The 27356-nt window shown below is 39.1% G+C and overlaps 1 protein-coding gene across 1 annotated transcript; it reads left to right on the forward strand.

Annotated features, from left to right (window-relative positions):
• MMRN1 (multimerin 1) lies at window positions 1-27356 on the forward strand (the record flags this gene model as incomplete). Its single annotated transcript, XM_010082385.1, has 7 exons — window positions 1-120; window positions 2340-2446; window positions 7822-7920; window positions 11900-12073; window positions 16968-18947; window positions 25645-25791; window positions 26935-27356. Coding segments are annotated over 7 exons (3049 nt in total), but the record flags the coding sequence as incomplete, so codon positions are not given.

Raw genomic sequence — 27356 nt, forward strand, 5'->3', positions numbered from 1 at the left:
GAACTGGTGTGCTTATGTTCATACCAGACTCTTACCTACAGTGGTAGTGGACAACGTGGAAACCTTCTCATCAGGCAGAGCAGAGCCTCGCACTTGGCATATTGGATCCTGTGCTCAGAGGTGTGTCAAAGTAGGAAGAAAGAATACTTGCAATTACTTTAATTATCACCAGCTGCATAATTAATACAACTATGTCTTTAGAAATTAAAATGAAAACAGGAGGGAGCAGATTAGCATGTTTTCAGGTCTGGTCTTAAGATGTCCCTACAGTGAGTATAGAAGCTTGTGACTGGGAAGTGTCCTTGAGCTCCACAATACAGGATTGGCACGCCTTTGCTCTGGCACCCTCTGATCAGTTCAAAGTCTTCAAGTGAGCCCACTGCCTGCTCCCCTCTACTGGAGTACTACAAGGAAAGGTGCACATGTACAAAGCTTTAAAGTACATGTGGGAAAGAAAATATTTCCTGTGCAGTTTTCTGAGCTTGTACTTTGTTGGAGCAAAAGGCCTCCCCTGAGAGGCATAAGTATTTTGTTGTTATATCTCTGCTGGGTGCTTATTTCTGGCACAGCTTTGGTCAGGCAGTGAACCTAGAAAAGTAATTGGCCTGGATACAGCTTGTAAATAATGACTGTTAAACATAATCAGATTGTCCTTTGTGGTTTGGGTGCCTTATTGTATTTTCCAAACATTAGATTCAATAGTAAATGAAATTGGATTTTAATGCATGGGCCTGGAAAATGGCAAACTGAAACAGAGGTTGTAAGACATTTTTTCCTTGAAAAATTTCAAAAGCCTCTTACAGAGAGTGGTATGGCAGAACATGCTTAAAGCTGTGAGGTAAAACTGGGAATGGAGTATCTCTAGGATTTTATGGCTCTGAAATTTAGTCGGTGGTATTGCAAAACTGTGGAATGGACACTGTGGTTGAAGCGTTGCTAGATTTTTGTCTAATTCAATCTGGAAGATTCACAATAACTCTGATTTCTTTTTGGTAGGAAAATTAGCTCCTTGTAAATTAGCTCCTGTAAGTAAGTCTGTACTACTTACTCTTATGGGGCTTGTCTATGTGGAGAGCTATTTTTGAAATAGCTATTCTTCATGGACACTTCATTTTTATGGGTGCTTTCAGGAATGGATTATGCTAATGCAGAATAAGGTAGCTTAATTATAGAATAAGACCCCCCATACAGCAGAAGAACTGAGAACCCTCTTAATTTCAGTTTACCTTAATCTTTATTTAGCTCTTGCTGCTGAAAAAGCCATTTCTCAGAGGTAAAGCTGGTTGAGGACACATGCAAAGCTCCTTCCAGCTGCCATGAATTTTAATATATATAATATTACATCCCTTGTGAAGGGGTGACAAGATTAACTACAGTGTAAAACAAGGTAACATTTTTTAATTTGGTGGGAGGATTTTGGTCTGACAGTCTTTGTCTCACTTTCTGGAATGATTTAGGCATTGATTGTGTGTCCAAAGCAGTTTTGTAACCATTTTATAATTGTGTTTTCAGAGATTTGAGGTGTTCTTCATATAATGTTTAGCAACTAGCAGAACTGTACAGTATTATTTTTATTCAAACTTTGTATTTTGTATTTAATATATTAAGAGGCAAGTAGACTTGCTGTAGTTAGTTTCTTCTGTATACCCTACTGCAGGGTGTCCATTCTAAACTGACTTCTCAGATGCTAAGAAAGCTAAAAAGTCATGGAATAGACAGGATGTGCAGAATGCGTTGGAACACAAACAAAATTGCTGCTGCTTCTGCAGTATCTGTACTTTAACAGTAATAGGCATCACAATTACATAGCCATACCCTCCTTTCATTGACTTCCAGAGTGGAAATGTTTACGCTTTATCAGATTAATGTTTGTATAATCTCGTTTAAAATAATCAGAATGGAAGGCTTCCAGTGTGTGCTAATTATGAACCAACATGGCATAAATTCATCATGAATGCTTTTTTCACTGATTTCAGAGAAAACAGCATTTCACAATAGTATTTTTGGCTCATTCTCTCCAGTTTAGTAGATGTAAATTGTAATATCTTCCATAAAACTTAGCAGTATATGACTTCTGGATAAGATATGCAGGGAAGGAACCTGACAGCACTAAATAAACATCAAGCTCCTTTAAAATCCATGCAGATGAGCTGAATGCTGAAATAGTAAAACTGTGATTATTATTGAAACACCAAACCCTAGTTAGGCTTCACTTTCATTTTCAAGCAGTTAATGAAAGGATACATTTCACATGTAAGATAACACAATGTCGTTATACAGGTATCTTACAACTCCTGTTTGGCCACCTAAAATAGATTGTCAATGGTCTTGTTTTACAGGTCCCAGGCAGCAACTCACCAAGCCTACAGAATCAAACATAAAATAGTAACGTCACTGGAGTGGAAGTGCTGTCCTGGGTACAGTGGGCAAAACTGCCAACCCAAAGGTGAGTACAGTTGTAAGGATTTGAAACTATTCACTTCAACAAAGTAAAACAATACAATCTGATTTGTGTACAAATGTCTCTGCTGAAAGTCAATATAGTTCTTCCTGTTAATTTAAAACCAGTAAAAATGCACAGTAGACTAAAAGGCTTTGGGATATTGTCTCTTCCTTGCACATGAATTTCTAGAGCAGCTAATCAGAATGTCCTTTCCTCTCTTCCACTATAAATAAAACTCAGAAACTCTTCAACCTTATTAAATTTTGCTAAAATATGGAGTTTGCATTCAGTGCGTCTCTACTTTTGACCTTTTAGCTATTGAGTATTGCAGTGCTGGGGGTATTAAATCCAGGTCTGCCGCTGAATGCTTGCTGTAAAATTCATCTGCGGCACTGTGATTCTCCTGGCTTTCAGTTTCAGGCTCCAAGAATATATTTTAGGCACGATAAAATAATGTATCAACTTTGTTTCTCTCTGAACTGAGTAGGACTTTTGTTGCTCATTTCAGCACTGACTGAATTTTCCTAGGTATTACACATGATCCCTGTATAATTGTGCCCGTTTTTTGACAGAACAGTCAAGTACCTCTGCCCTGGTGATCAAACATATGGCAATGTACTGTAGTTTAACATCTGTATAATAGCTATTTCTTTGCTGCTGGCCTTAAACAAGCTGCCCTTGAAAAATAAGATACGGCATCAGCATACATATTTTAAATGAATGAATATTAGAAGAAAGGCCATTAGATGTGGTAGGGAATTCAATCATTGGTGGTAAAGTAGAGGCTGTGATTAAAAATTAAAGTAGAGGAATGAAGAGAAATCACTGTTATTCACATCCAGGAGGGAAATTTCAATGCTGAAGAGCCAGAACCTCAGTAGGCACAGAATTCTGTGCAGCTGAGTGTGGAGTCAGATATTAACACAGGACACAGTCAGGCGGCAAGGCTGTCCAGTGAGCATGTATCAGATGTTTTTAAAGGTTTGCTTTTAAAAAATGCAGACATTAGCAAAAATAGATTAAAAAATGCTTTTTGAAGGGGGAGACTACTGTTGACAAAATCAAAATGGCATCAAAACAACAGGGAAGCATTGACCAGGAAAAAAAAGAAAAGCTGTATAACTCAATTTGTAGTGGCGTCTGTGTAAAAATAAGAATAAAGGAAAACATTGTCAAGTATTACAAGAGTGGGTTTGAAATTGCGTCTCCTGGGTTCTATTTTCAAACCTCTTCTGGCTTGCTGAATAATTTGGAGAAGCCACTTATAATCTGCATACCCAAGTTTACCCATCTAGAAAATTGAGATGACACTTACCTCAAGGGACATTGGGCTATTTAATTAATTAATGCTTGTTGAAGTGCTTAAAGAGATTGGGATTAAAAGTGTTATGTCAGAAAGGCTCTTCTTCCCTGCTTCTGGAATCCTGCCTCCCATGAGGAGCAGACCACCAGCACAAGTCCTGCCTGTATTATTCAATTCCCATGAAGGGATGTCAGCTAATGAACTTTAACAGCTGGGAGCCCTTTAGCCTTGTCTTCAGGCACTCTGTTTCTACAACAGCAGGAGGAGAGACGTTGTAAGCTCTGACTGAGGCTCCCCAGAGTTGCTGAGCCCTCCGCTTGGCCTCACTGCACTTGATCTGCTCAACAACAGAACTGTTACCCAAGGGTTTCTGTGCCAAGGGAAAGGGGGTATTGTGACAATATATTTCACATCCTGGGAAGGCACCGTTAGTGTGATGTGGGTTGCTTGTAGCAAATGATAATTCAAAATGCCTTCCAGTTTAGCTTCTCTCTCAAACCACGTGAAATAGTACATAACTATTTCAGGCTGATAGTCTAAGCAGGAGGAAACACTTGTCACCGTCTGACAGTTATTACTAGATATCTGTAAACCATATTTGGCAGCCTCATTGTAACAGCTCAGTTACAGATGCTTCTCCAAGTAGCGTAGTGAGTAAGACAAAAAAGCCTCTGGTAAGAGATGTGTTCAGATCACTATTTCTAACTTTGCCTCCTATGTGGCAACACAAGATCAGATGTGGATCCTAGTCCAGCATGGACAATGCAATTTTGCAAGAAACTTTCACAAAGGGAAAAATGTAGATGAGATTTCTTACAAGTCTCATGAAACAGCACAAGATGGGCAATTCAACAAATAACACATCATTATTTTGATTTGGGAAGATCAAATGCTTAACAGGGAACAAAACTGCTAAAATGAAAGGGCATGAAAATTGAGTTGCAAAGTTCATTATGTCATTTTTACTAAATGCAGCCTTATTTTAACTTTTCATCCTTAACCTGAAGAAAACAATGTTCATGTTGGAGGGGAAGAAATCCCCATTTCCTCATGCATGTGTGGTCCCTGAACTCTGTGTCACAAATGATTTCAAGAACTGGAAGATCAAATGTAGATCATGCTGCATTTGAATTCAGGTTTGCTGTGGAGTGAGGTTGGGGTGACTTAATGTGTATTAATTCATTTCCATCTGCCCTGGCTGTGGTTTGCAGCAAACAGCTGGTCCTCAGAGTTGCCGACAATGCCTCAGCCATTGTTAGCGCTGAATTCTCTTGCGTGGTAGAGATGTAATTTCTCCAGCAGATGGCTGTAAAATGTTCCACACTGGAGCAAGTGATGTCGTCTGCTATCCTCTGTGTGGGGTGAGCTGCAGGCACAAAAGGTAGCAATTGACTTTGAATCATAGGGAATGGGAGGAAACTACCAAACTCCCTGCAGGGATTTTCCTTCGGCTGCTCCTGCTTCATCAAAAATATATTGAGAGAAAAAGATCCAATTTCCATCTTTTTAATATTCTCTGAAATAATTTTACACACTGTATTTAAAAATACATGGGACAATGAATTATACATCTAGGCCAATATGTTCAGTGATAGGAGCCTAATGTTAAATTCTCATGCGTGTTAACTGGTATTCTGAGCTGCTGAGGACCCTGAAACTCCCAGAGGAACTGGAAGGACTCCTCATTGCTCAGCATTTTGAATTGTGCTTCTTTTGTTGGTATTGCTCTGTTATTGTAAATGGCACCTATAAGGTGCGTCTAGAAGTCCGATTTTTATTTTATCTTTTATCTTTTTAGCTTAAACTGAGCATAGCATATCCAATTTTAAAAAGGTCTCAAATGCGAGACATTTGATGGCTCTTTCTACCCTAAAGAATATATATCTTAGAGTCTCAGTCTGGTGCTCCCATCACATTTGCTGCTGTTCAGCATCTAGGATGGGAAATCTTACCTGTGGGACCAAAGAGCACATAAGACTTAATCACATATGTGTCAGAGTGTTTCATGCTGGAAGAATGATGTAGGAGAAGCTATATTGCCAGTGACTCTTTGGAATTTGTTTCACAAATGAAAACCCTGAATTTCTAATGCTGCCTGAGAAGTAACTTTCCTATACAGTGATCAAATTTAATAACTGCACAATATGAGGTATTGTCTCTAGGTCAGGTTTTTTTTTTGTGTGTGTGTGCAGTCCCTGCTGCTTTTAGTAGCAGTATAATGCACTATTGACTTGCTCCATTACTGGTTTACTCCAACAGGATGATATTATGTCCTGGGTCTTACAAGGATTAAGTTACCTGAACAGTTTAAAGCATTAGTAAAACAAGTACATAGCAATAAATATATATCCTTGAAACTCTCAAGTGAACAAAACTGTAAGGGCTTGGGTATTCCCCAATGTGAAGCTGTGAGTGGAGCTGTTGGTTTAACAGGACAGATGAAAAATAAGATGGATAGTATAAAAAAAAAATCCTGGTGCCTAGCAGTAACACTGTCAGTGAACACATTCAGAGCAACAGAAAGTCAGGTAAATGAAAGAATAAAAGGACATTGATCAGATGGTCTTTATCACAGGCAAGTAACTCACTCCCTTGTCATAGATTTTTATCAACATATCACCACTTGATAAATCCTCTGTAATTAATTGGGCTGAATGCAAGTATTAACTCCTGTCAATAACCATGCCACAGAAAGATAACAGAAGCTATTGAAATGATAACTGTTCAAGGATTTAGTGTTTCTTATAATCTAATTTCAATTAATTCTGTGAAAGTTTTGGTCCTTATAATTTGCTCTGATTTGCCCACCTAATTGTTACTTACCCTGCCTTCATTTACAACCTCAGATACCTTATATTGTCCTTAAATGTAATCTATTGATCCTCACTTATACTGCCAAGTGGCTGATGAAACATAGGGAATTTCTTGATCCAGCATTTTACTGTTTCCTTGGAAACTCACATTATGGCCAGACTAGGTTCTAATAGTTGAAATGGAAAATAATGTCACAATACCCAAGTTATTCTGCTTGTACTGTATGATCGCAAATCATATCAGTGCTACATAAGTGGCATTCCTTAGATGTGCTCCAGCTGGAACAACATCCACTTTAAAATGCTTCATGAGCTGAGCAAGCATATAAAAATTGGTATGAATTTACATTAGCAAATGTACAAGCTGTTTTGTCCATATTTCATTTTTTAAACAATAATGAAATGGAGGTGGCCCAGTTAAGCCTAATAGCTAGAGAAATGAGTCAGGAAGGTGGAAATCTCTGTTCAGTTCCCAGCTCCATTGGTTGTTCCCTACTTTTTGTGAGTGAAGGCACTTTACTTTTCTGGATCTCAATTTTACCAGCTGTAATACTGAAATAATAATAATGTTAGTCTAGCTTTTTTGCAAATTGCTTTGGGATCTTTGGGCTGAGATGTAAAATAAGCACAGAAATCTCATCTGCCATGACACAAGAAAATATTTACAAAGTTATCACCTCTGTGAAGATTTTAGTGTACGTACCAGTCACAAATCTCAGATGACGTTTGTTGGAATTTAGAATTTGATAACATTTTGAAATTGTTTTTATTTTTTAGATGCTGCAATGATAAATATCACCATTGCCTTTAGGGGGAAGATTTCCATGGTTGAAGATTTGTGTGATCTGTCAAAACAAAGTTTCAACAAACCTGACTAATTCTGTAGCTATAAAAAATCCTAATTTATTTTACAGCTGACTGTCTTTGTACTGATGTTTTATATTGATCTAAAAATCTTCCTCTAGAATTTGTAGCCCTTGAGATTTAAAAATTATTTTCATTATAGGGCAAAGTTTTGACATTTTAGTATTAACTCTAACCCCTGCCAGTCTCAGGAAGCCATTTATAAAGGCATTCATTGTCTTCATCAATATGGTCCCGTACTGTGTTATAGATGGGCTAAACAGATAACAAAAATCACTGCAGATGATTAGGCTTTGGTAAAGTTGGTGTAGAATAGAGAGAGAAAGCAGCTGTTGTGGAATCCTGATTGCCATGTTCAGTGGTTCACTCACATCCTTTCCTTTTTCTCCCTCTTTTAGCTCAAGAACAACAATCACTTATACACAGCAATCAAGCTGAAAGCAGCAGAACTGTCAGTGAGAGGACATCAGGAGCTCCTCAGGACCTCAGCAGGCCAGGTCAGCTGTTGTAATTACTGTCACTTCTAGCCAAATCACTGATCATGTGACTCACTAAGATCACAAAAACAATTTGAGAAAAATCCCTGTCTGGTGAAGGGACCTGAATGAACCAGTAGAGATTCTAGCAGTCATGGTTTAGTAGTATGCTTCTCTGATAAAGATAGGCAGAAGAAACTGTGTTTAAAGATGCCAGTAGCTTAGCTTTTATAGAGTGTCTTGTGACTAAACTAAAACCAGGAAAGTCATTTTGCATAGAAATATTTAAACTCATATTACTGAGTAAAAGAGATGAATTAACAGAAAAAAAAAAAAAAAAGAAAAAAACTTGAAACAACACAGACCAAAAAACCCCAAACCAAATCTAGGAGTAGTATAGACCATCACTGGTCATAGAAGAAAATGTAGTGATGTTAATGGTATTATCTGAATACGTGATTATTGGTATATATTTTCTTATAAAAATTGGTGCTTTCTCCAAAGTCAGTACAATGACACTTCAAACTTTAGCAGAAGTGGCTTAGCTGTGTTTTAAGCTACTCCATCTAGGATGATCAAATAGCTGAGCAATACAGGGACAGTTTACAGCTTTACACCAGAGATGTTTGAGACTTTCTTATTACATTATTCATTTGCTCACTACTGTGTTTACTGCAACCTATCTAGACTGTAAGGTTTTGGAACATAATGTCAGTGTGTTTTTTGCAAAGTAATGTACAGACCTCAGCACTGCAAGATCTGGGTAGTAGCAATAATACTTTTATTCAAATAGTCATCTACATTGAGAAGTTACCTTAGGTGGTTGCTGCATGAAAATCTTCTTCACCTCTTAGCCTCTAGGCTTGTTAGGTGTGATCACTTCCCTTTGTTTTCCATTACCATCTGTATGATTTAAAGTTTACCAGCACAAATGTTCCAGAAAATTAATTTCATAGTTGTCTGCATAAGTATTCATGGGAACAGAATTTTATTCATGCCAGGCATGTTTGCACACTCACTAAACTGGGAGCAGCAACAAGAGTGGTTTATCAGATCATTCCAATTAACCATGAATTAAAATATTAAGTGTTCACTATGAAGACCCCTGAAAAGGTATCTGTGATTTAGAGGTATTCAAGTAGTTGATAGACTATACTATATTCCAGTCTGTACCACCTCTGAGGGTGTAGAGATGTTGGTAATGCAGTTATTTAGAAAGTCTGTGTATTCGGAGAACTGCCAACAATCAGCATATTGTGTTTAAATAACAACAGAAGAAATATATGAAACATGCTTGAATAAGGAAATTGTTTGAAGAAATTATTCTCTGCTTGTGATATACTCCTTAGCAGTGAGTGAGACTGCATTTGCCAGGTAAATTTTTGGTGACAAATTATATTCAAGTTATTCGTCAGTGTTCTCTGTCAAAATGAGATTGTCGTTTATATGGCAAGGAGCCAGAACATGGACAAGACATGAAAGTGTAAAAAAGGCATGCTCCTTGAACTTTCTTACTACCTCCATTTTCTTTTGAATCTGTTGATGTTTTGATTATGAGTATCTACAATGGCTTTTTGTGTAATCATCAGCTCTTACACGCTAAGGTATTATTGTCACTCACACAGTTGGCCTATATCTGAAAACGTTTTATGGAACCAAATAATAAGGCAAGTTATGTTCTCAGGTCAGTTGTCAATATACTGGTCTGGTGCTGGGATATTCATGCATGCTGGGAGAACAGGATGTCAGAATCCAGACTGCACAGGCTTTTATGGAGACAGTACACATGTATGTGCTTATGTCCATATATGTGTTTTACTTTAAGTCAAAATAGATACATGGAAAAATTAGAAAGCATAGGTGGGAGAGGGAAAGACTAAATTTGGCATGGAGATATGGAAAGGTGCTTTCAAACAGGAGTTAGGAGAAGGCTGTTGCCCTTGATGATATTGTGGGAGCAACCAAGTGTCCCAGTACTGGAGAGAGGAAGATGTTGTCTAGTAAAGCAGACAGGACCCATATGAAAAAGTGACCTTGATCAACAGAGCATTAAAACTTTCCACTTCTTTTGGTAGGAATTCTGCTCTGAAAAATAACTCTGAAATTGGAATCTCAGAGCTTCATGTTAATTGCTTTTTAGTTATTTTTAAATCAAATGGGGTCAGTTTAGGAGAGGCACCTGTTATGGTGCCAACCCTGCAAATATGACCTGAGACCAGGACTCTGCAAGCCAGCTTCTGTTTCCAGATCCCGCTGTGCAGCCATGCCACATCTAAACCTCACTTTTAGGTTTGTCTATGCAGCTTGTCTTCCCCCTTCAGTAGGAACTGACAGAAACCAAACTGAAGAAAGCAGGTTAGCTATCAGTTTCAGTGACTATGCATGAGCCAGTGATGAATTCAAATCACTTTCTCATAGTAACAATTCAGCCAGAAGCAGAAGTATCCAAACCTGTCTGTCTGTCACCAAGTAGTATTATGATGAAGAGTATTCAGACAAAGAAGATCCATTGATGGCTTGTCTCCACAGTGCCGTTGGGGAGAATTGTCAGACTCTAAAGTAGGTGGTGGAGTTGTAAATACAATTTTGAGTCTGTGTAAGTAGACACCATGAGAAAAGTAAGCAGCTGGAGATGATGACATCCTAACCTAAAACAGCCAGCCTTATTCACCAGGCTCTACCAATTATGAATTTTACAACCAACACGCCTCTACAGGAGAGCATTCTCATGGGTGTTGGCACGCTTTGGTTGCACTGCCTGGGTGCGTTTAGTGAATTTTCTGGATTTTCCCAAATGCTGTCAAACTAGATAGAATCCATTTATTTTTTTTACATACTAGAGTTTTGAAGAGTAAAAGTTTAGTCATACGAATCTGGCCTTTTACATATAAATTGCTTTTTTGTTGTTGTAGACTTCAAGCCCCTGTGCTTCTACGTGATTTATAACTGCTGGCTGTAATAGAAATAGACAATGATGCCATAATGAAAAGTGACGCAAGATCAATAGAAATACTGTAAATTTACACTAATAAATGTTTGTATCTACTGCTAAAGAATCTCTTGCACAGCAGTTTATTAAGTCATAGTATGGCCTAGATCATGTAGGGTAAGGTATCATGAAGGATAAGGTACCATGTGTCTAAGGTGGGCCCTTTAGGCTGAATTGTTGAAGGAGCTGAAGAGATTTTGTAGCTCTGCTTACAGGAATTAGAGCATTTAATTTTATCTGCATCTTCTGAAAATCCCAGACTAAGTTTCATTCCTGTGAGCTGTGAAACTCAGATGGCTAGCTGAAGTCATGTGGAGTCTTAATTTGGAAGACCAAGGCCTTCTTCACCACTATCTGTCTTAAAAGCATCCAGCTAGGCCTTTGGATACCTGAAGAGACTCCAAGTGTCAGGAACAGCTTGGGTAGGTTTTAAAGTAAATTTGACTTCACAGATTGAGCATCTTTTCTCAGTGACAGGCTAATGATTACTCCAAAGTCATATATCTATTAGCTGTTTTTCTGCCTTGCGGATGTGTCGAACAAGTCTTTATTTTGACCCCAATGCTGAAAAGATGATGTATACCTTCAGATACAAGCCTTGCAAATTCATGAAGTTATGTTATAAACAGCAAGTAAAAATTAATGCCTTAAGATTAGCTTTGAGACAGACTAAATGAGATTTAACTGTATAAACTATAGGTCGCTAGGTGGAAGAAGAATCGCATTATGCTGATTAAAATATGCTAACCATTCAAAATGCTCTTGTAGAATTATAAATACTTCCTAATAGATATAGATGCTTCAGTAATTAGTTATTGCTGTGCAGCTGAGTGTCACTAATACATGATACATGACAAAAATCAAGATGATTCACTCAAGACTAAAAATTCAAACTTTTCACCCCACTTCCAGCTAATGTCTCTCAAGTCAACTACACTTTCTTTTTTTTCTGCCCTACAATGTTGTAACACTACTTTTTTTCTTTCCTTCTCGTTTTGTTCTCTGACCAAGCGCTTACACAAAAAATGAATGAGAAGATTAGCAGCCAGGAGATGAAACTGACTTTTCTACAGAAGAAGTTTGACAGCATTGCTGCTGCAGTGAGTGATGTGAGCAAGATGCTTTCTTCTCTGGAAGGCAAAATCAATGAAGATAAGGGCAGAGACTTCCAGTCTTTTCTAAAAGGTAAGAGAAATAAATTAATGTAATCACTCATCCAGTTAAAGGTGCCAGAAAAATATAAATGCCAAAAGCATTCATAGGCTGTCCTATTCTATTTCTCAACATTTATAGGGAGAACTTTTTTAGTTTCATTTCATAATAGAGGGGTTTGTTTATTTTGGCATTTGTTATGATCTGTCACTTTTATATTGATAAAAAAATTTATGTTCTTGGGTCCTATGTTGTCTACATGGTAACTGCACTGTTAAGGCCTTTTCATTTAATTAGAGCTTCTGCAAATATTCTTATCTCTGTTTTTTTGTTTATCTGACAGCTGCTGAAGGATGTAATATTTGCTTTGTGACCAAGTCTAAGTAATATTTTTTAATACATAATTCACATATGCAGGGAAAACGTCTGAGGAATTCTGTGGTTGTTGTATTTATAACATGGCAAACATCCTGCTAAATTTGCCTCTGATCACACTAGGCAACCTTTGATAAACCTCTGTACTCGTGTTTGGTAGATGAGAAAGACATGGCCAGGGATCAGGAGGCTGGGCAGCCCCTCGCCAGCAGATATACACGTCCATTCTTTGTGAATCCTACAGCAAGATATGTTTGTTACCCAACTACAAGTGCTGCTTAACAAACAGATTGAGACTGAGCCTTTCTTTTCCTTGATGTGCAACGCTTTTCTCATTTTTCAGGAATTTTCACCGAACTTTTTGTATTATATACTTTAGAATTCAGAGGACTTTTCTGTTGTTTAAAAATAGAATGAGGGAAATTGAGCTCCTTACATTGAGATAAAACTGCATGAAACAACAAGTGTTTTTGTCTCTCAATAGGTGTGGTCCTATTCCTTGTATTTTCATTCCTCTGTCTCCTGAGTTGCTTGTGTCACATGCTAGATGGCTCTCTTGTACCCTGGCTCACATTTATCCCACCTCTCCTTCGGTGACCTGTTTTCACCTCCCCGCATATTGCTAGATGGCTTTCTTGACCCTTGGGCGTACATTTAATTTGTCTTTGAATATTTTCCATTTCCTGTCTGCTTTCCCTTTGTTCTTTTTTATATTACACTCATTCTAGCTGCCACTTTCATGCTATTCCAAGAGGTCTTTTGCTGCACCCTGTGCTCCCGCTTCTCCTTTCCCTGTCTGTATATAAGGGTCCAAATCCTAATTCAAGTGTGCAGTACAAAAAAACCCCATTATTTCACACTTCTCTGAAAATGTGTTTCAAGCCCTTATTGTTTTTATCTGCAGTGCTCTATATTATACCTGCTTACGTGAAATCTCCAGTTGCTGGCCCTTTTTTTGGTTTACGTTCTCAATGTATCTCCTAATTTAGTAGCTCTAATGAAAATGCTGCTATCATCTACTTTCCTTGACTCTAATTATTGGCACTCCAATACAGGTTATTCTTGCCCTGTACATAGGTAAACAGCAAATGAGGGAAGGAAGGGAGAGGGAACAAACTTAGTGTTTGTGTTGGCTTGTATATTTAGTCTCAAAGGGCAAGGGCAGTTTCTGTCCAGCGAAAATCAGTCAGTCATACTCCAAGTGGGCATAGAGCATCCTAAAGTAGCAAGAACTGGAAGGAGTTTCCATGCTGTCCCCTAACTTGGTACAGAGGTGCAGCGTAGGCACATCACACTTGCTAAAAAAAATTAGTCTTCGAAGCTCACCCAAAGCAAAACATAACCTTCCCCGGTACCACTGTCGTCTTGAAGCAATGTGCTTTCAAAGCACAGTTGTCTGTAGTTGCTTCATGCTATTCAGACTTCTTCCTTCCTCCCCACTTTTCTGTTTTCTTCCCACAATGCTCAGGTCCTTTGCTCATATCCATTAATCAGCTTTTTTTCTTGTCACAGAAATTCTAATGGCTGCCCAGCTTTGTATCACAGTTTGTTAAGAGCGAGGTATGTTTCTGTGAACAAATAATTCGATACTGTTTACAAAGTCTTTCTTTCTTGGTTTCATCTGTAAATAGACTTTGGTCCCACAAACTTGTCATCTGTTGATACAGGGCAACACCCACTGGAGTAACTCCTCTAATTTGATTAGTGAATCCTGTTGTGTATTTTAAAAATTGTTTTCAGTACTCAGGGGACTGCTCCTACATTTTACTCAGAAAATAATTTGGCATTATCCCTGGAATTTAATAAACTCTGCTTACTACTTGCTATTTCTTCTTTCGCTCTACATCAAGCCTTTTTGTAGACTCCTTTCCTCTTCATTACTAAAATGTGCACTCTTTTAAAAATGAACTCAACAATGGAGTGTTAATCACTTCCAAGTTAGAAATGTCATTTACAGCTGGATATATAAACCTAACACAGTCTACTGTGTACATACATTTATTTTGCACATAATTCTTCAAATAATTGAAACTGCAAAGGGAGTGTATGTTGACACAAAGTAATTACACACTTTGGATTTCAGCCAGAGAGTTAAAATTAAAATTTATAATCTCATCAAAGGTGCAAGAGATCTTTAATGTTCACAGGTAGTTTAGACCTTTCTATTTCAAAATGAGCAGCAGAGAAATTGAGTTACATCCATGAAGGCACTCATGTGTGTTCTCAGCTCAAGTTTAAGAATATCCCCAGTTGTCAGCTACAACACAAATTTGTGTCAGGTCTTTCTGTGGAGAAGCAGACTCCCACAGCCCCTGGTAAACTTTGGAACAGGGCTTGCTTACCAGGTACCTAGTTGTCCCAGCCAGCAAGTAAGGGAGAAAAACCTAAAGTTGTCTATTTTATCAGGTTCCACCCCCTTGATAACAAGAACACCTGAAAACCAGAGCTGAGCTCCATGCAACACCCATGATCCAACTAAATACAGCAGGAAGGGGAGAGAGTGAGCCTGGCAGTTTCTTGACTGTCACCGAAAGAGAAGGCCAGTGTAGATCCTGTGGAGGACCTCTCGCAGCAGAGGTCTGTTATCAAGATTTGTTGCTGAAATGAAGAAATGTAATTCTTCACAGAAGGTGTAGAGTACCCTCGTTTCTTTTCACAACAGTTAAATTTTTCCTCACAGCTCATCGTGTCTCTTAAAGCACAGAACATTTTTCAGCATCATAAAGTAACCTGACCAAATCATCAGTTACAATTGTTTCTTTACATGTCTGTTATTTTCACTCTGCATTCGTATCTTGGTTCTTCCTCTCAGCTGCCAGGACATCCTTATTCTCAGATATCTTATCTCACTGTTTTTCCTTCACTGAAGTTCACTGACACAGCTCTGTGTGTAGTGTGCATGTTCATGTGCACTTTCATGTGTATAAACCTGTCTAGTCATCTACTTGTTACTCAGCTAGTAAAAAGTAAAATAATAAAGGAAACCCCAGTATTATCACTGCTGGTTTTTTATACTTTATGTAAAAATTGTGACATCTGTGACCACAGTTGACAGTAATTGAGTTTATTGCTTAGGAAACTTCGTGCTGTATTTCTGAAGCAGCTCTTTTCTAGGCTAGCAAACTTATTGCATCTTCCTATTATATCCTGCCCTGAACAATCTGAACAAGGGACAGATTTCTCCCCTAAGCAGTAGGGATGTTTACTGTTCATTTTTCCAGACATAATAAAGACTGAGACTAATTTATAGTTCATAAAAAGCAAATATTACCAACTACTTTATCTCTGTTTCCAGCTGTAAACATACACACAATTCAAATGAATCTCCTGAATAGAAAAAATACTGTGCTTTTCTTCGGCTTGATGAATAAACCCATTTTTCTTTGGAATCCTTTTGCACCCCTGGAGCCCAAGGTTGCACTGGGTTTCCTGCCATTTTACTGCTCTTGCTGAGAATGTGCTTTCAAATAAGGTTTCAGAACATGCCTTGCTGTTTTAGAGATGAAGCAATAAAATCCAGGCTATAGAAGTAATTGAGGGGAAAATAGAGGAAGGCAACAGAGAACTTCTGCCTTTATCAATACAGTTTTAGTCAGAGAACCAATGGTCATCAAGGCATTATAGAAGTTGAAGGGTTTAACCATTACATCACAAGCTGGCTGCAAGTGTTCATAGGGCTTGGAAAAAACACGCAAAGAATGCTTCAGTGTTTTAGCTGGACATAGTGGATATCTTTGGAGAACAAATTTAAAAAATCCTTCTAATCTCACCGGAGTAGAACTACTGCTCTAATTAATTCAAATATGTTATGCAGCACTGTTGATGAACACTATTTTATGACTGTCTTAATCCATCTAAGGCTATATGAGACATATTTTGATGCTAGTCACAGGAGCAGAGTTCTCCCACATTCACCTGTGTCTAGTGCTTTTCAGGATCAGTATTCCTAGGAGCTATTTGGCATGCATGACTGACTCAAGATTTGTATCTTCAAAATGTCTGCTTTTTGCAGCAGTTGTCATGTTATTAACTACAGATATTCAATAAGGCTATTTTTATTTGCTTCTTTCTCACTTTTGCAGTGTTGTATGATCACTTACCACATACAACACAATAGGAAGGTAGTAATCTCTGCTTTCACTTCTCTACCATAATGTTAAGAAAGCTGGTGTTTCTCCTTTTCAGTGGAGAAAGGACACATCATTTTCTTATGAGCAAGCCACAAAAGCATACAGTTGTCCTCATTTCAGTGCTCAGAAGCAGCTTAGTTATATGAGATCAAGGTTGAAACCACATATGCAGAATCTGAGTTTGCCCTTTCAAAATAATAACAAAACTCCTATTGATTTCAGTAGAAACAGGGATGAGTCTTCAAACACTTATCAGCCATCCTCTACATTCCTCAGCTTTAAGTTTTGCTATATGCATAGGTAAAATGGAGTGGGGATGTATGTATTTCACTTCTGTGCAGCACATTGCTCACATTGTGGAAAAAAAATGTTGCTTACACAATTGGTTTGATTGTTTCCATATTTCTCTTTTTTCCCCAAAGGTCTCAAATCCAGAACTATTAATGAATTTTTCAAAGACCTTGTCAGAGAACAGTTTAAAGTATTTCAAGGTGAAACGCAAGACAGCGTGGCTCAAATTTTCAAGACTCTGTCTAGTTTGTCAGAAGATCTTGAAAATACAAAAGAATTAGTACAGCATCTGAACAAAACCCAACAAAAATTTGCTCAGGAGAAAGACAGTGCACCAACAAAGCTTGACATTCTGGAGCTAAAGAGTCATTTGGTGCAGATGAAAGAGGAAGTGACCCTTACTTGTAACAAGCCTATGAAAGCTTTACAGGAAAAGCAGAAATCCTTGGAAGATAACTTGGAGCATCAACAATCAAGAAGTGTCATTTATTATGGATCTTTAAATAGGACTCTTACTGAAATGAAAGATGCTTATAAACAACTGTTATCAGCTGAACAGTCTTCAAGCCAAAACCTCCCTTCAGCAGATGAGATCACAGAGTACAATGTTACAGAGTACATGTTCACACTGCATGAGAAGGTAAAGAAACAAGGCATGATGGTACTGCAGATCTTCGATGACTTAAGAGTCCAGGATACCAAGATCAGCAATCTCAGTGTTGCACTGGAAATTCAGAGAGACTCTGTTCTGGGAGTCTGCGATGACATGCTGTCAGAGAGCAGAAGGGATTTCCAAACGCAGCTGGCAGCAGCACAAGAGAATGTGCTTGTCCTAAACAAAAGTCTCTCTGACCTGGTACTTCCATTGGACAGCAAGATGGATAAAATGAATGAGCAAATTAATGATTTGTGCTATGATATGGAGATCCTGCAACCCTTGATTGAACAAGGGGTACCTTTTAGTCTGACTTCAGAGTATGAACAACAAATCCAAGCTGAAATAATGAATGAGAAGCTTGAAAACCTCACGACTGTCATCAACAGAATGAGTTTGGAAATTAAGGAGCTTTCCAAATCTCAGGAAGGACTTAAAAATGAATCTCAGGCTTATCAGGAACTGTTTGAGAGTCATATTAATGAATGTTCCATGGAAATAGAAGACGGATTAAACAAGACGATGGTAGTAATAAACAGTGCTATTGATTCTATTCAAGATAATTATGTACTGAAAGATACACTACGTGCTCTGAGAAATGAGACTGATGTCTGCTGTGGCAGAGCTGAGAAACTGGACAGCCTCCTGGCTTTCATTCCCCAGTTCCAACAGTTGAATGAATCCCTCCGGGCACTGCTCATTGGCAAGAAAGATGAAATCACTTTACAAGAAGCTCCACTGCTTTCTGATCTTCCATACAAGGAGTCTGACAAAAGTACCGTCCACAATTTCAGAAGATTTTTCTATATTCTAAATGAGACATTGTCAAAAGTGGACAATCAAAAACAAGATATCAGGCGCCTGGAAGAAAAACTAATTGACTCTTTGGAGGCATCAAAGGACCATGAGGTTCGCCTTCTGAATGCGGAGTCAAAAATTTCCAAGTTTTTGGCAAACAACTGTGTCTCACTGAAAAAAACCAAAGCTGCCTCAACAGAGAAAGAACAGGTGGTTTCACTTCAGCTCCAGACACTGAGTTCCAGGATCAAGGCCCTGGAGGCCAAGTCGATCCGCTTCTCAAACATCATTCCACTTCTGAACAAGACTGCTCACAAGGCCTGGGGTCTGTGTCAGGATACCAACGGCAGCATCCAAAAAGTGAACGCGAGTATACCTGTACTAATTAAACTTGCTCAGCCAGATATCCCCTTGTTGCAGAGAGGCCTCAAAGAGCTCATTGAATCTGTACTTGAAATAAAAGCAGGAACTATCATGACAAATTTAACCCAGCATGTTGACATATTGGTGGCAAGTGGAATGAACAATATCACCAAAATTCAGAAACAGCTGAAACCAGTTATAAAGAAACCACCTCCAGCAAAAAAAGGGATAGCAAACATCACCATGAGCCTGGCAAGCCGAAGTCAGAGGAACACAGATAATACTATAGATCCAGGTAATGCATTTTACTCTCCTAGAACTGAGAGTCTTTGTATTACAGGCTTGTGTAACCATCATGATGAACTGAGGTGGCAGAACTTGGCTGAGGGTGAATAAAAAGTCCAAAGAATGCCATAAAGAGTGTTTCAGGGGAACCTCAGGTTAATCTAGTCTCTTGCTTACAAGAGAATTTATTTTTCTTATGAGAAGACTCTCCACTGAGGCATCTAGAAGCTGCATTTAATTTTCCTTAATAAATTCACATCTGATCAGTTTAAGATGTATGTGCATGCACACACACTCAGCTGAGAATTTGACTTTTTAAGTGTAACTTACAATTTAGACAAAATCTGAACTGCAAGAATTTTGTGCCTGCATCTCAATTAGCAATTTCAGTAAAAGAAAAAAAAGCAAGCTGGGGGAGAAATCTGGAGTTGCATCAGTACTTTGCAGTGTCAGTGGGGATGAGGAATATCAAAAACTTGAAGCAAGTGAATACACCAGATGACTGTAATGAGGCTTTTGCCAACTCCTTCAGTACTCCGTTGAGATTATTAGTGCAGTTACAATTACAACAGTGTGTTCTTGCAGAATCAGGAGCCCAGCCAATACAGTAGGTTTGGCTCAAGTCCATCTGGAGAACAGCACAGCTAAGTAGGAGCTCCCATTCTTAAAAAGGGTGTTTTGAGTGTGATTCACTTCTGAACTTAAATTCAAATGTCATCATATGCAATGAATTCACATGGATGAATTCACAGAAATACAAACTCTGAGTTACGACTTTTGGTATCAGAGTTGAGTGAAAGTCAATAACACAGGCTAATATGTTATGGAAATATCGTTTCTGGGAAAATACAGAAAACGATGAGCAGTTCAGTGACTAGAAACCCTCAGAGGACTCTAAGTCACATTAAAATAAGCAAGATAGATTTCTAAATGAGAGAGATGTCCAGATACTTTCAAAGACCTGGACTTAAACCTTTTCTGTAAAACATTCTTAAACTTATGAACATTTCTGAATGGATATGTGGTCCCTCTTGTAAGCAGCAGTAGGGGTAGAAAGAGCTATACTCTTTTTCGTAGGCTAAGACCAGGGGCAATCTCCCTTTCCCTCTCTATGCCTCTCCCCTCCCTTTCCCCCCCTCCCTCCTTCATCTCCTCCTGTCCTAGGTACAGCACATTTCAGTAATCAGTGGAAAGGATCCTTTTTAAAGCCCCAATCCGATGAGTAGCTTGGCTTCTGCTGAGAGGATTTCAGTCCTTGGTTATCTTTTCAGTCATAGAGGATACCCAGTTATTCCAAGGTAGACACACTTAAAAATGCAACAAAATTTACCAGATTCTTACTACAAAGTAATTTGAATATTTTGATATTAAAAATGGCAATTCTTTCTCAGTCATTTCTGTTTTCTGGCTGTTCCTGCCACTGCACAGGATGGAAATTCAAAATCTTTTTTCACAATTAAAACTAAGGGAAAATGAGATATGATGCCTTTGATCCTTCCTGAGTTTTCTACTTTGTTGGAAAATGTCACTAGTGCTACCTGCCTGGAGCTCAGGAAGCTCCCACCTGCTCTGTTTTTTTACTCCACGTTAATGAATTAATGCATTTCTTATTTATTATTTATCTCTTGCTGAATTTTAACAAATAGCTTGCTTGATAACACTGTATGTATGCACGCTCTTACAGAAAGTGCAGATGTTTGAAAAGCCCTATTTTTAAGCAAGGTTCCTAAACAACAAAGTTTATGCAGACTTTTCCATCAGCTTTTGCACTTAATGATATTTCATGCATAGCAAAGACATACGTTACATTTCTGCAAGTTAAAGAAGGCCATTATCCTAATTAACAAGTATCCATCTTCTGCCTGGGTAGATTTAACTTGTCCAGGAAAACTTTTTCTCTCAAGTTCCAGGAGACAATCCAGAGATATGTGCTGACTCAACTAAAGTTTCTAGAAGAAACTGAAGGCATAATTGGCTAATTATAGAATGTATTCAATCTTAGATTGTCTTTTTCAATTAAAATAGGTTATAATAAAGTTCTGGAAGAGGTGAATGACAATTCTCATAGATCCCAACATGTTCAATATTTGATCCTACTCTAACATACTGGGATTTTCATTGGCTTTAGTGAGTTCAGGATTTGGCCCCGAGTTAATACGTTCCTTGGTGGTCATGTGAAATCAAGAGGAAACAATGTGAGTTTGCATTATGTACGCAGGGACATACAGGGTTGGAGACTTCCCATGTTGTGGAACGAGCAAAAGAAAAGGTTTATGCCAGCTAGAGGCTTCTATACATGTATGAGGGTTGAAAAATTTAATACTTTACCTGATACTAACAGTACTGGCAACCCGAGGTGAATAAAAAAGCAATGGTCTTAAGGCAGCTTTGAGTAACTAACATAGGAGAGATGACAGCCTTTAAAGAAAGAAACATACAGTAAACTCTGCATTAGTCTTGCTTATGGATCATGTCTGGTCCTACCTTCCAGTGCACTGTTCTGCTGCAGGATTGGCGCACCATGAGGGCAGCTTAGCTCAGTTCCCATTTTCCCATTGCAATTTTGTGCTGCCTGTTCTCTAGAGACCCGAGAAGCTGCCATGCTTTTCAAAGGGGAATGCACTCTCTTGTTGCATGTCTCATGTTAGTTGTGGTTTTGCTTTATTCAGATTATGCCACCCTCCCACCAACATGAATAACTGAGAGTGCTGCTGTGTTATATTTATGTACTTAAAACAGTGCATCCATGTGAGAGAGTGGTGATTTCCTTTAATTCTCATTTTCTCTCTATCTTATTTCTGATTTTGTTTTCGCATGATTTCTGACTCCAAACAGAAATGCAAGCTTCCGTTGTTGCTTTATCATTCAAGCCTGCAGTGAAATTAACCTACTTAATATTTTTTGCATCTTGTGTTATAATTGCACGTTTGGTTGTTCTAGTTCAGTTTGACGTAGCTTAAGTTTGCATGTCTACTCAGGCTAACAGGTAGATGAAAATATTTTGCTGTTTTTAATTTAATTATCTTCAGATCATCACACTGGGAATATTAGATACCTCTGCTTAACAGAGAAGCAGAGTTGTTGGAGCCCAGATAGCTCAGATCAGTCTTGACAATCTGATAGCTTTTAATTTCCCTGGGCATCCTGATCTAGCCCCCAGGCTGCATACCCTCCCCATGGGCCTGGGATCCCCGTTTCAGCTCAAGTCAAAATCCCAGGCTTTTTGAGTCATGCTGGGCTGTAACTAACCCTGGTTATGATGATTGACCTGCCACGCTCTGCTTGTCACTTCTCCAGGTGAGGCACCAGCTTGCTGTTACCCTCAGTTCCTGGCTGCGGGCCCCGGTGGGGCTGCCCCTCTCCTGCTGCTCCCTGGCACTCCTCAGATCTAGGCTACTGGGGATGCTCATTGCTTTTAGCACTGTCAGACTCAGAGCGCTAAGCCAGAGGTGATTAATAGTTGCAGACTGACAACCAGCCTGACCCTGTGCAGGTAGGGGCAGTTTAGTAGATTCCCAGGATCTTCCAATCTCCTGGGAGTTCCCAAGAGACAGTTACTGATAACTAAATATTGAGAAAGTGTTGGTAAGGTACTTCCTGTTCAGACATTTACAAATTGAACCATTGGAGTCACTTCTTTCTGTAAGGAGACCATTAAATTGCTAAATATTTGATTTGCTTCTACACAATACCCCAGTAGATACTGCCAGAGCTTCATTATTTGTTTGAAGATTTGTTTGTACAGCATTGGCAGTCTATTTCCCAAAAGAGCTTCTGGCTGCTTGGCCTCCTGAAGAGTAGCAAAACTCAGCATTAACTGTCTCCCCTCACTCCTACCATACCAAGTGTAAATAGCAACTGCGTTCAGTTTATCTGCTATTGATAGCTCCAATTTAAGACTTTAACTTATAAAGTGTCTATCTTTTGCCCATCTCCACTACTATGTTGTGAAAGATTAATTAAAAATAGGATATGTACTACAGTAGGAAATTATTTCCTAATCTGAACCTCTTGGCCTCTTCACCCAAGCAGAGAATACAGACATAGTGTTTCAAGATGCCCTTCAGCAAGGAAAAAGAAAAAGAAAATACTGGGCAGAGGGGCAGCCTCAGACAGAAATGACAGCAAAACCATGCTATTGTAAGATCACATATAAGTTGCACAGAGGTTACCTGCTCAGTGGAGATCTAGGGCATTTGTTTCATACTCTGGAAATCCCAACTTGACTTAAACCTCTTCACAGCTTCTCCTAGTTCTAGCAGAAGGAGCAGGCTCCTCAGCTGCTGTTAAGCAATGCTGCACCTCAAGGGTTAATTTATTGTAGCTATGTCTGAATTGTATTTAAATCCAAGGTTAAGTTCAGGCAAAATCATCCTTCAGCAGACTTTAAAAAACTAGTCTCAATCTCATTATCATTTCCTTTTTGTGATCTTTTTCCTGTTTCTTGGATTTACTTCTTGTTTGTGATAAGTAGAGACCAATTAGCAGAGAGACTGCCATGAGCTTACACAAAGCTTTGGTATTTTGGGAATATGATACAGTTGGCACAATCAGCTGTTTTCCTTCCTTTTCTGCTTTCCTTTCACACTTGGTAAATATGTGGACGCTTGGTAAATGTGAGTGAAAAATACCTTCAATTAAGTGTGCGGCAAAACTGTTATCTGAGAAGAAAAATATTATTTGCTCATATCCAGTTGCCTGCTCTGTGACCCCAGTCATGGCAGTCCTAAATTGCTTTATTTCGGGCATTATGGGATGGACATTATTTTCTGGGAAAAGAATTACTGTTGTGTTTTTAAGTCCATATGCTCTGTCAGTGCAAATTCAAGTGGCACCGTACAATGCACGTTAGCTTTCTACTCACGGAACTAAAATTTCTCATGGAAATAGTTTGCCTTAAGGCAGCAGTCTGTGAAACGGCTGCATGGGGATCTGAAGGTAACTATGGACATTACCGAAACAACTATGTGAAGATCCAGTTCAACACTTCCCTGGCAATAAATAGACCCTTTTATGAAAAGCTTTTCCAGTTCCTGCCTACCAGTCTAGATTTACCATCACAGGACTGTGTGGAGTTGTCTTTCCAGAGCTCTGCTGGTAGTTCCTGGTAAAGAAAAGGTTCATTTTCTAAAACATCTGACCAAAGTGAGAGAAAGGAAAGATGTATGGCTTGAGAATGCTTTGTGTTCAGAATTTTTCATAGCAATATTTAATTTTTAATGTGGTCTGATTCTTCTTCTCCCCCAAACTGCTGTGACAAAACATAATACCATTACACTGGGTAGTTACTGTCTGACAGCTCAGCAGCACTGGATTGACAGATTTCCCTGCCTTGGCTTGGTGGGATCTGGCCAGCTCATACATAGTCAGGAAAAGAGGCAAGGATATCCTCAGTGAGGGCATTCTGCAAAACCAACCATTTGCTATAATTTGTGTGGCTTGCAATACAAAACTTTTACAACAATCTTGGTAAATATCCTGGAACTGAGTTGCTTATGGGCAAGGACAAGTACTGGAAGTGGTTTTGATAATGTTTAAGATCTTTCATCACCAGTAGCCAGACTTCCCTGCAATGGTTGTGACACATTTGGGTGAGTAATGTCACAGACAGGACAGTCTATGACAACCTGTACACCAGCAGTACAAAATCTGAGTTTTGTCTCACCAAAAGAAGGAAATACAATTGGATGTGTCAGTATTGTCTCTTTCCAGTTTTGCTTTCTGTTTCTGAAGGGCTCCTGCAGTATGGTCAGCTCCAAGCCTCTTGGCATATTCCCATTCTTAGTAAAGATTTATTAGTTTGCCCAACATGTTTCTTTGATCGCATGATTGCAGACTGCCTGATTTTTACTTGGTGTCTTGGTTTGCTGTAGTGTCTGAGGGCTACCATATAAGAAGGGAAGAAGGAAGCTGAGCCAGCTGTGTGGGGCTCAGCACAGAAAATCCACTGCCACCCTAACCAGCTGGAAGAGGGGAGTGAGCAGCTGGTGCTGGGTGGACTGCGGGTCTCTGTGTCAGGCTGGGGCAAGGAGGGGTGGATTCTCAGCCCCCTCACCTATCTATGGGAACGAGTATCCTTCAGTCTGTCCTGAGGACAACTTGTAGTGCCACCATGCCTTAGGTTAGTATGGAAAGACTTGTAAGGAGCATGTCCTAGGAAAAATTTCTGGCTGTAGCCAAGCTTTGCTGGCTTTAAACTTACATTGCAGGGGAGGGGGGAAGTCATTAAGTTAAGGAGGACAGGAGTGGAGAAATGAGTAAGGAAAGGTTTGTGTTTGTTGACAGGGGTCTCTTGGACTGTACAAGCACAACTGTTCAGATATACCAATCTTTTGATGGTTCTTATAATGTTAGTTGAGTGAAATGCTCAGTTGAGTGAAACAAAGTTACTTTTGTGATATCTTTCATCTTATTACATGTACTTGGCCCTCTGATGCAAGCAGAACTCAGCATTTATGTGTGGTTCTGAATATCTTGGAGGCTAACTCAGGGTATGCTATATTTGGGCAACGAGGGAGGCTGGACTAGCAAAGAGTCTGAATAGCCTGGACAGGATCTGAAGTTGGTCTTCACATTAGAACCTGAGCAGAAATTCCACCGGCTTTATAAATTGACAGAGAGGCTTTTTAAAATACTGAAAACTTGGGAAGTGTCACTGCAATAATATTGCAACTGAAATTGTTGGTTTTCCTCCCTTTCTCTCCCAGAGCCATATTCAGCTTGTTTCAGTTCCCCATGCCAGAACGGAGGAACCTGTATCAACGACAGACAGAGTTTTATTTGTGCTTGTCGCCACCCCTTTGGAGGAGTCAACTGCAGTATGAAGCTGGTGAATGACAATTCTCTGAGTGTCGGCAAGTAAAGAATTTAGTAATACAATGTGCTAGCAGTATGAGCCTCTGCCCCAGGGCCTAAGTAGAGAGCATTTCCTGGTCAAAGGTCTCACATTTCACTTTAATGAGTGCCAACTCAAGTACTAGCGTCCTGTGTTTTGGTGCTCAAGACATCGATCCCCCGTTGTTGACTCATTATCTCTTTCTTTAATATGACCAGATGATGGGATTAAATTGGGCTAGGACCAGTTGTAATAGCTGGAAAGCTCCCCGCTGAATTGTGCAGAGTGGGAGGGTGTGTGATAGATGTATTTGAAAATGATATCACAGATTTTGAGGGGGGGAGGTGCAATCACATCACTGGGGAATATTAGCTTCGGCACAAGTATAGATGCTCTGTAAATACCAGTAGCTACCATGATGTGTGGACCTATGGCCTCAAGGAGTCACTTTAGGCATGCCTCTGATTTTCAACAGTAAAGGATACAGCCCTTGAAAGATATTTCAGAAAGGAAAGTGGAAACTGTGCTTACTCAGTCCAGAAAACAAATAAATAATTTACATCCAGGCCACAAGGAATGTGAATTTTATGTAGCTTTCAGCAGTTATTTGGCTGATTCTCACTCATGACAGCATATGAATAGTGAATAAAATCATTTGTATGGTGTCAGGGGATCATAGTGTGCATGCTCGGCTGGAAGAGAAAAACATATACTTCCATTCCCTCACTTAACATCAGGAGCGCTAAACCTTTCCAGTATTTTCCTGTGGAGAAAATTTTTGTCTTCAGCACATACAGATGAACAATGAAAGAGATCCTGGGGTGGGTAAAACTTCATGGGGGCAGGAAGGGGGGAGGAGGGGACAGGGTGAGAAAGAAAGAAAAGAAAAAGAGCAGCTGCCCTAGTGATGGCACAATATAGACAAAGTTCCCTTGCTGTTTCTAAAATCATTCTTCTGTGGATACTGCTAGCATTAATCTTGAAGAAAATTGCTTTTCATACAATATAGAAAACCTCTGTGTCCATGCAGAAATACTGTGTTTCATTTTTTCAAGCTAGTGGATGATGTGACTTCAGAAAAGCTGCTTCTGATCTTCTGGTTGGTCCAAATTGCCTTTCTACAATCTAACATTCCTTGAAATTGTTCTTTATTCCCTTCCAGATTTTTCAAAAGGATCATACAGATATGCACCTATGGTGGCTTTTTTTGCTTCTCATACGTATGGAATGACGACCCCAGGACCCATCAGATTTACCAATCTGGATGTCAACTACGGAGCTTCGTTCGCCCCAGCAACTGGGAAGTTCCATGTTCCATATCTGGGGGTCTATGTTTTTGAATATACCATTGAATCATTTAGTCCACATGCCTCTGGTTATCTGGTCATTGATGGAATAGATAAACTCACTTTTCAGGCTGAAAATATTAATAGTAACATGTACACTGGCAAAGTAATTACTGGAAGTGCTTTATTAGAGTTAAATTATGGTCAAGAAGTCTGGCTCAGACTGGCAACTGGCTCTATACCAGCCAAGCATCCACCAGTAACTACATTTAGTGGTTATTTGTTGTATCGTACCTAA

Source organism: Pterocles gutturalis, unplaced genomic scaffold (assembly GCF_000699245.1).
Source record: "Pterocles gutturalis isolate BGI_N339 unplaced genomic scaffold, ASM69924v1 scaffold28324, whole genome shotgun sequence".
NCBI lineage: Eukaryota > Metazoa > Chordata > Aves > Pterocliformes > Pteroclidae > Pterocles > Pterocles gutturalis.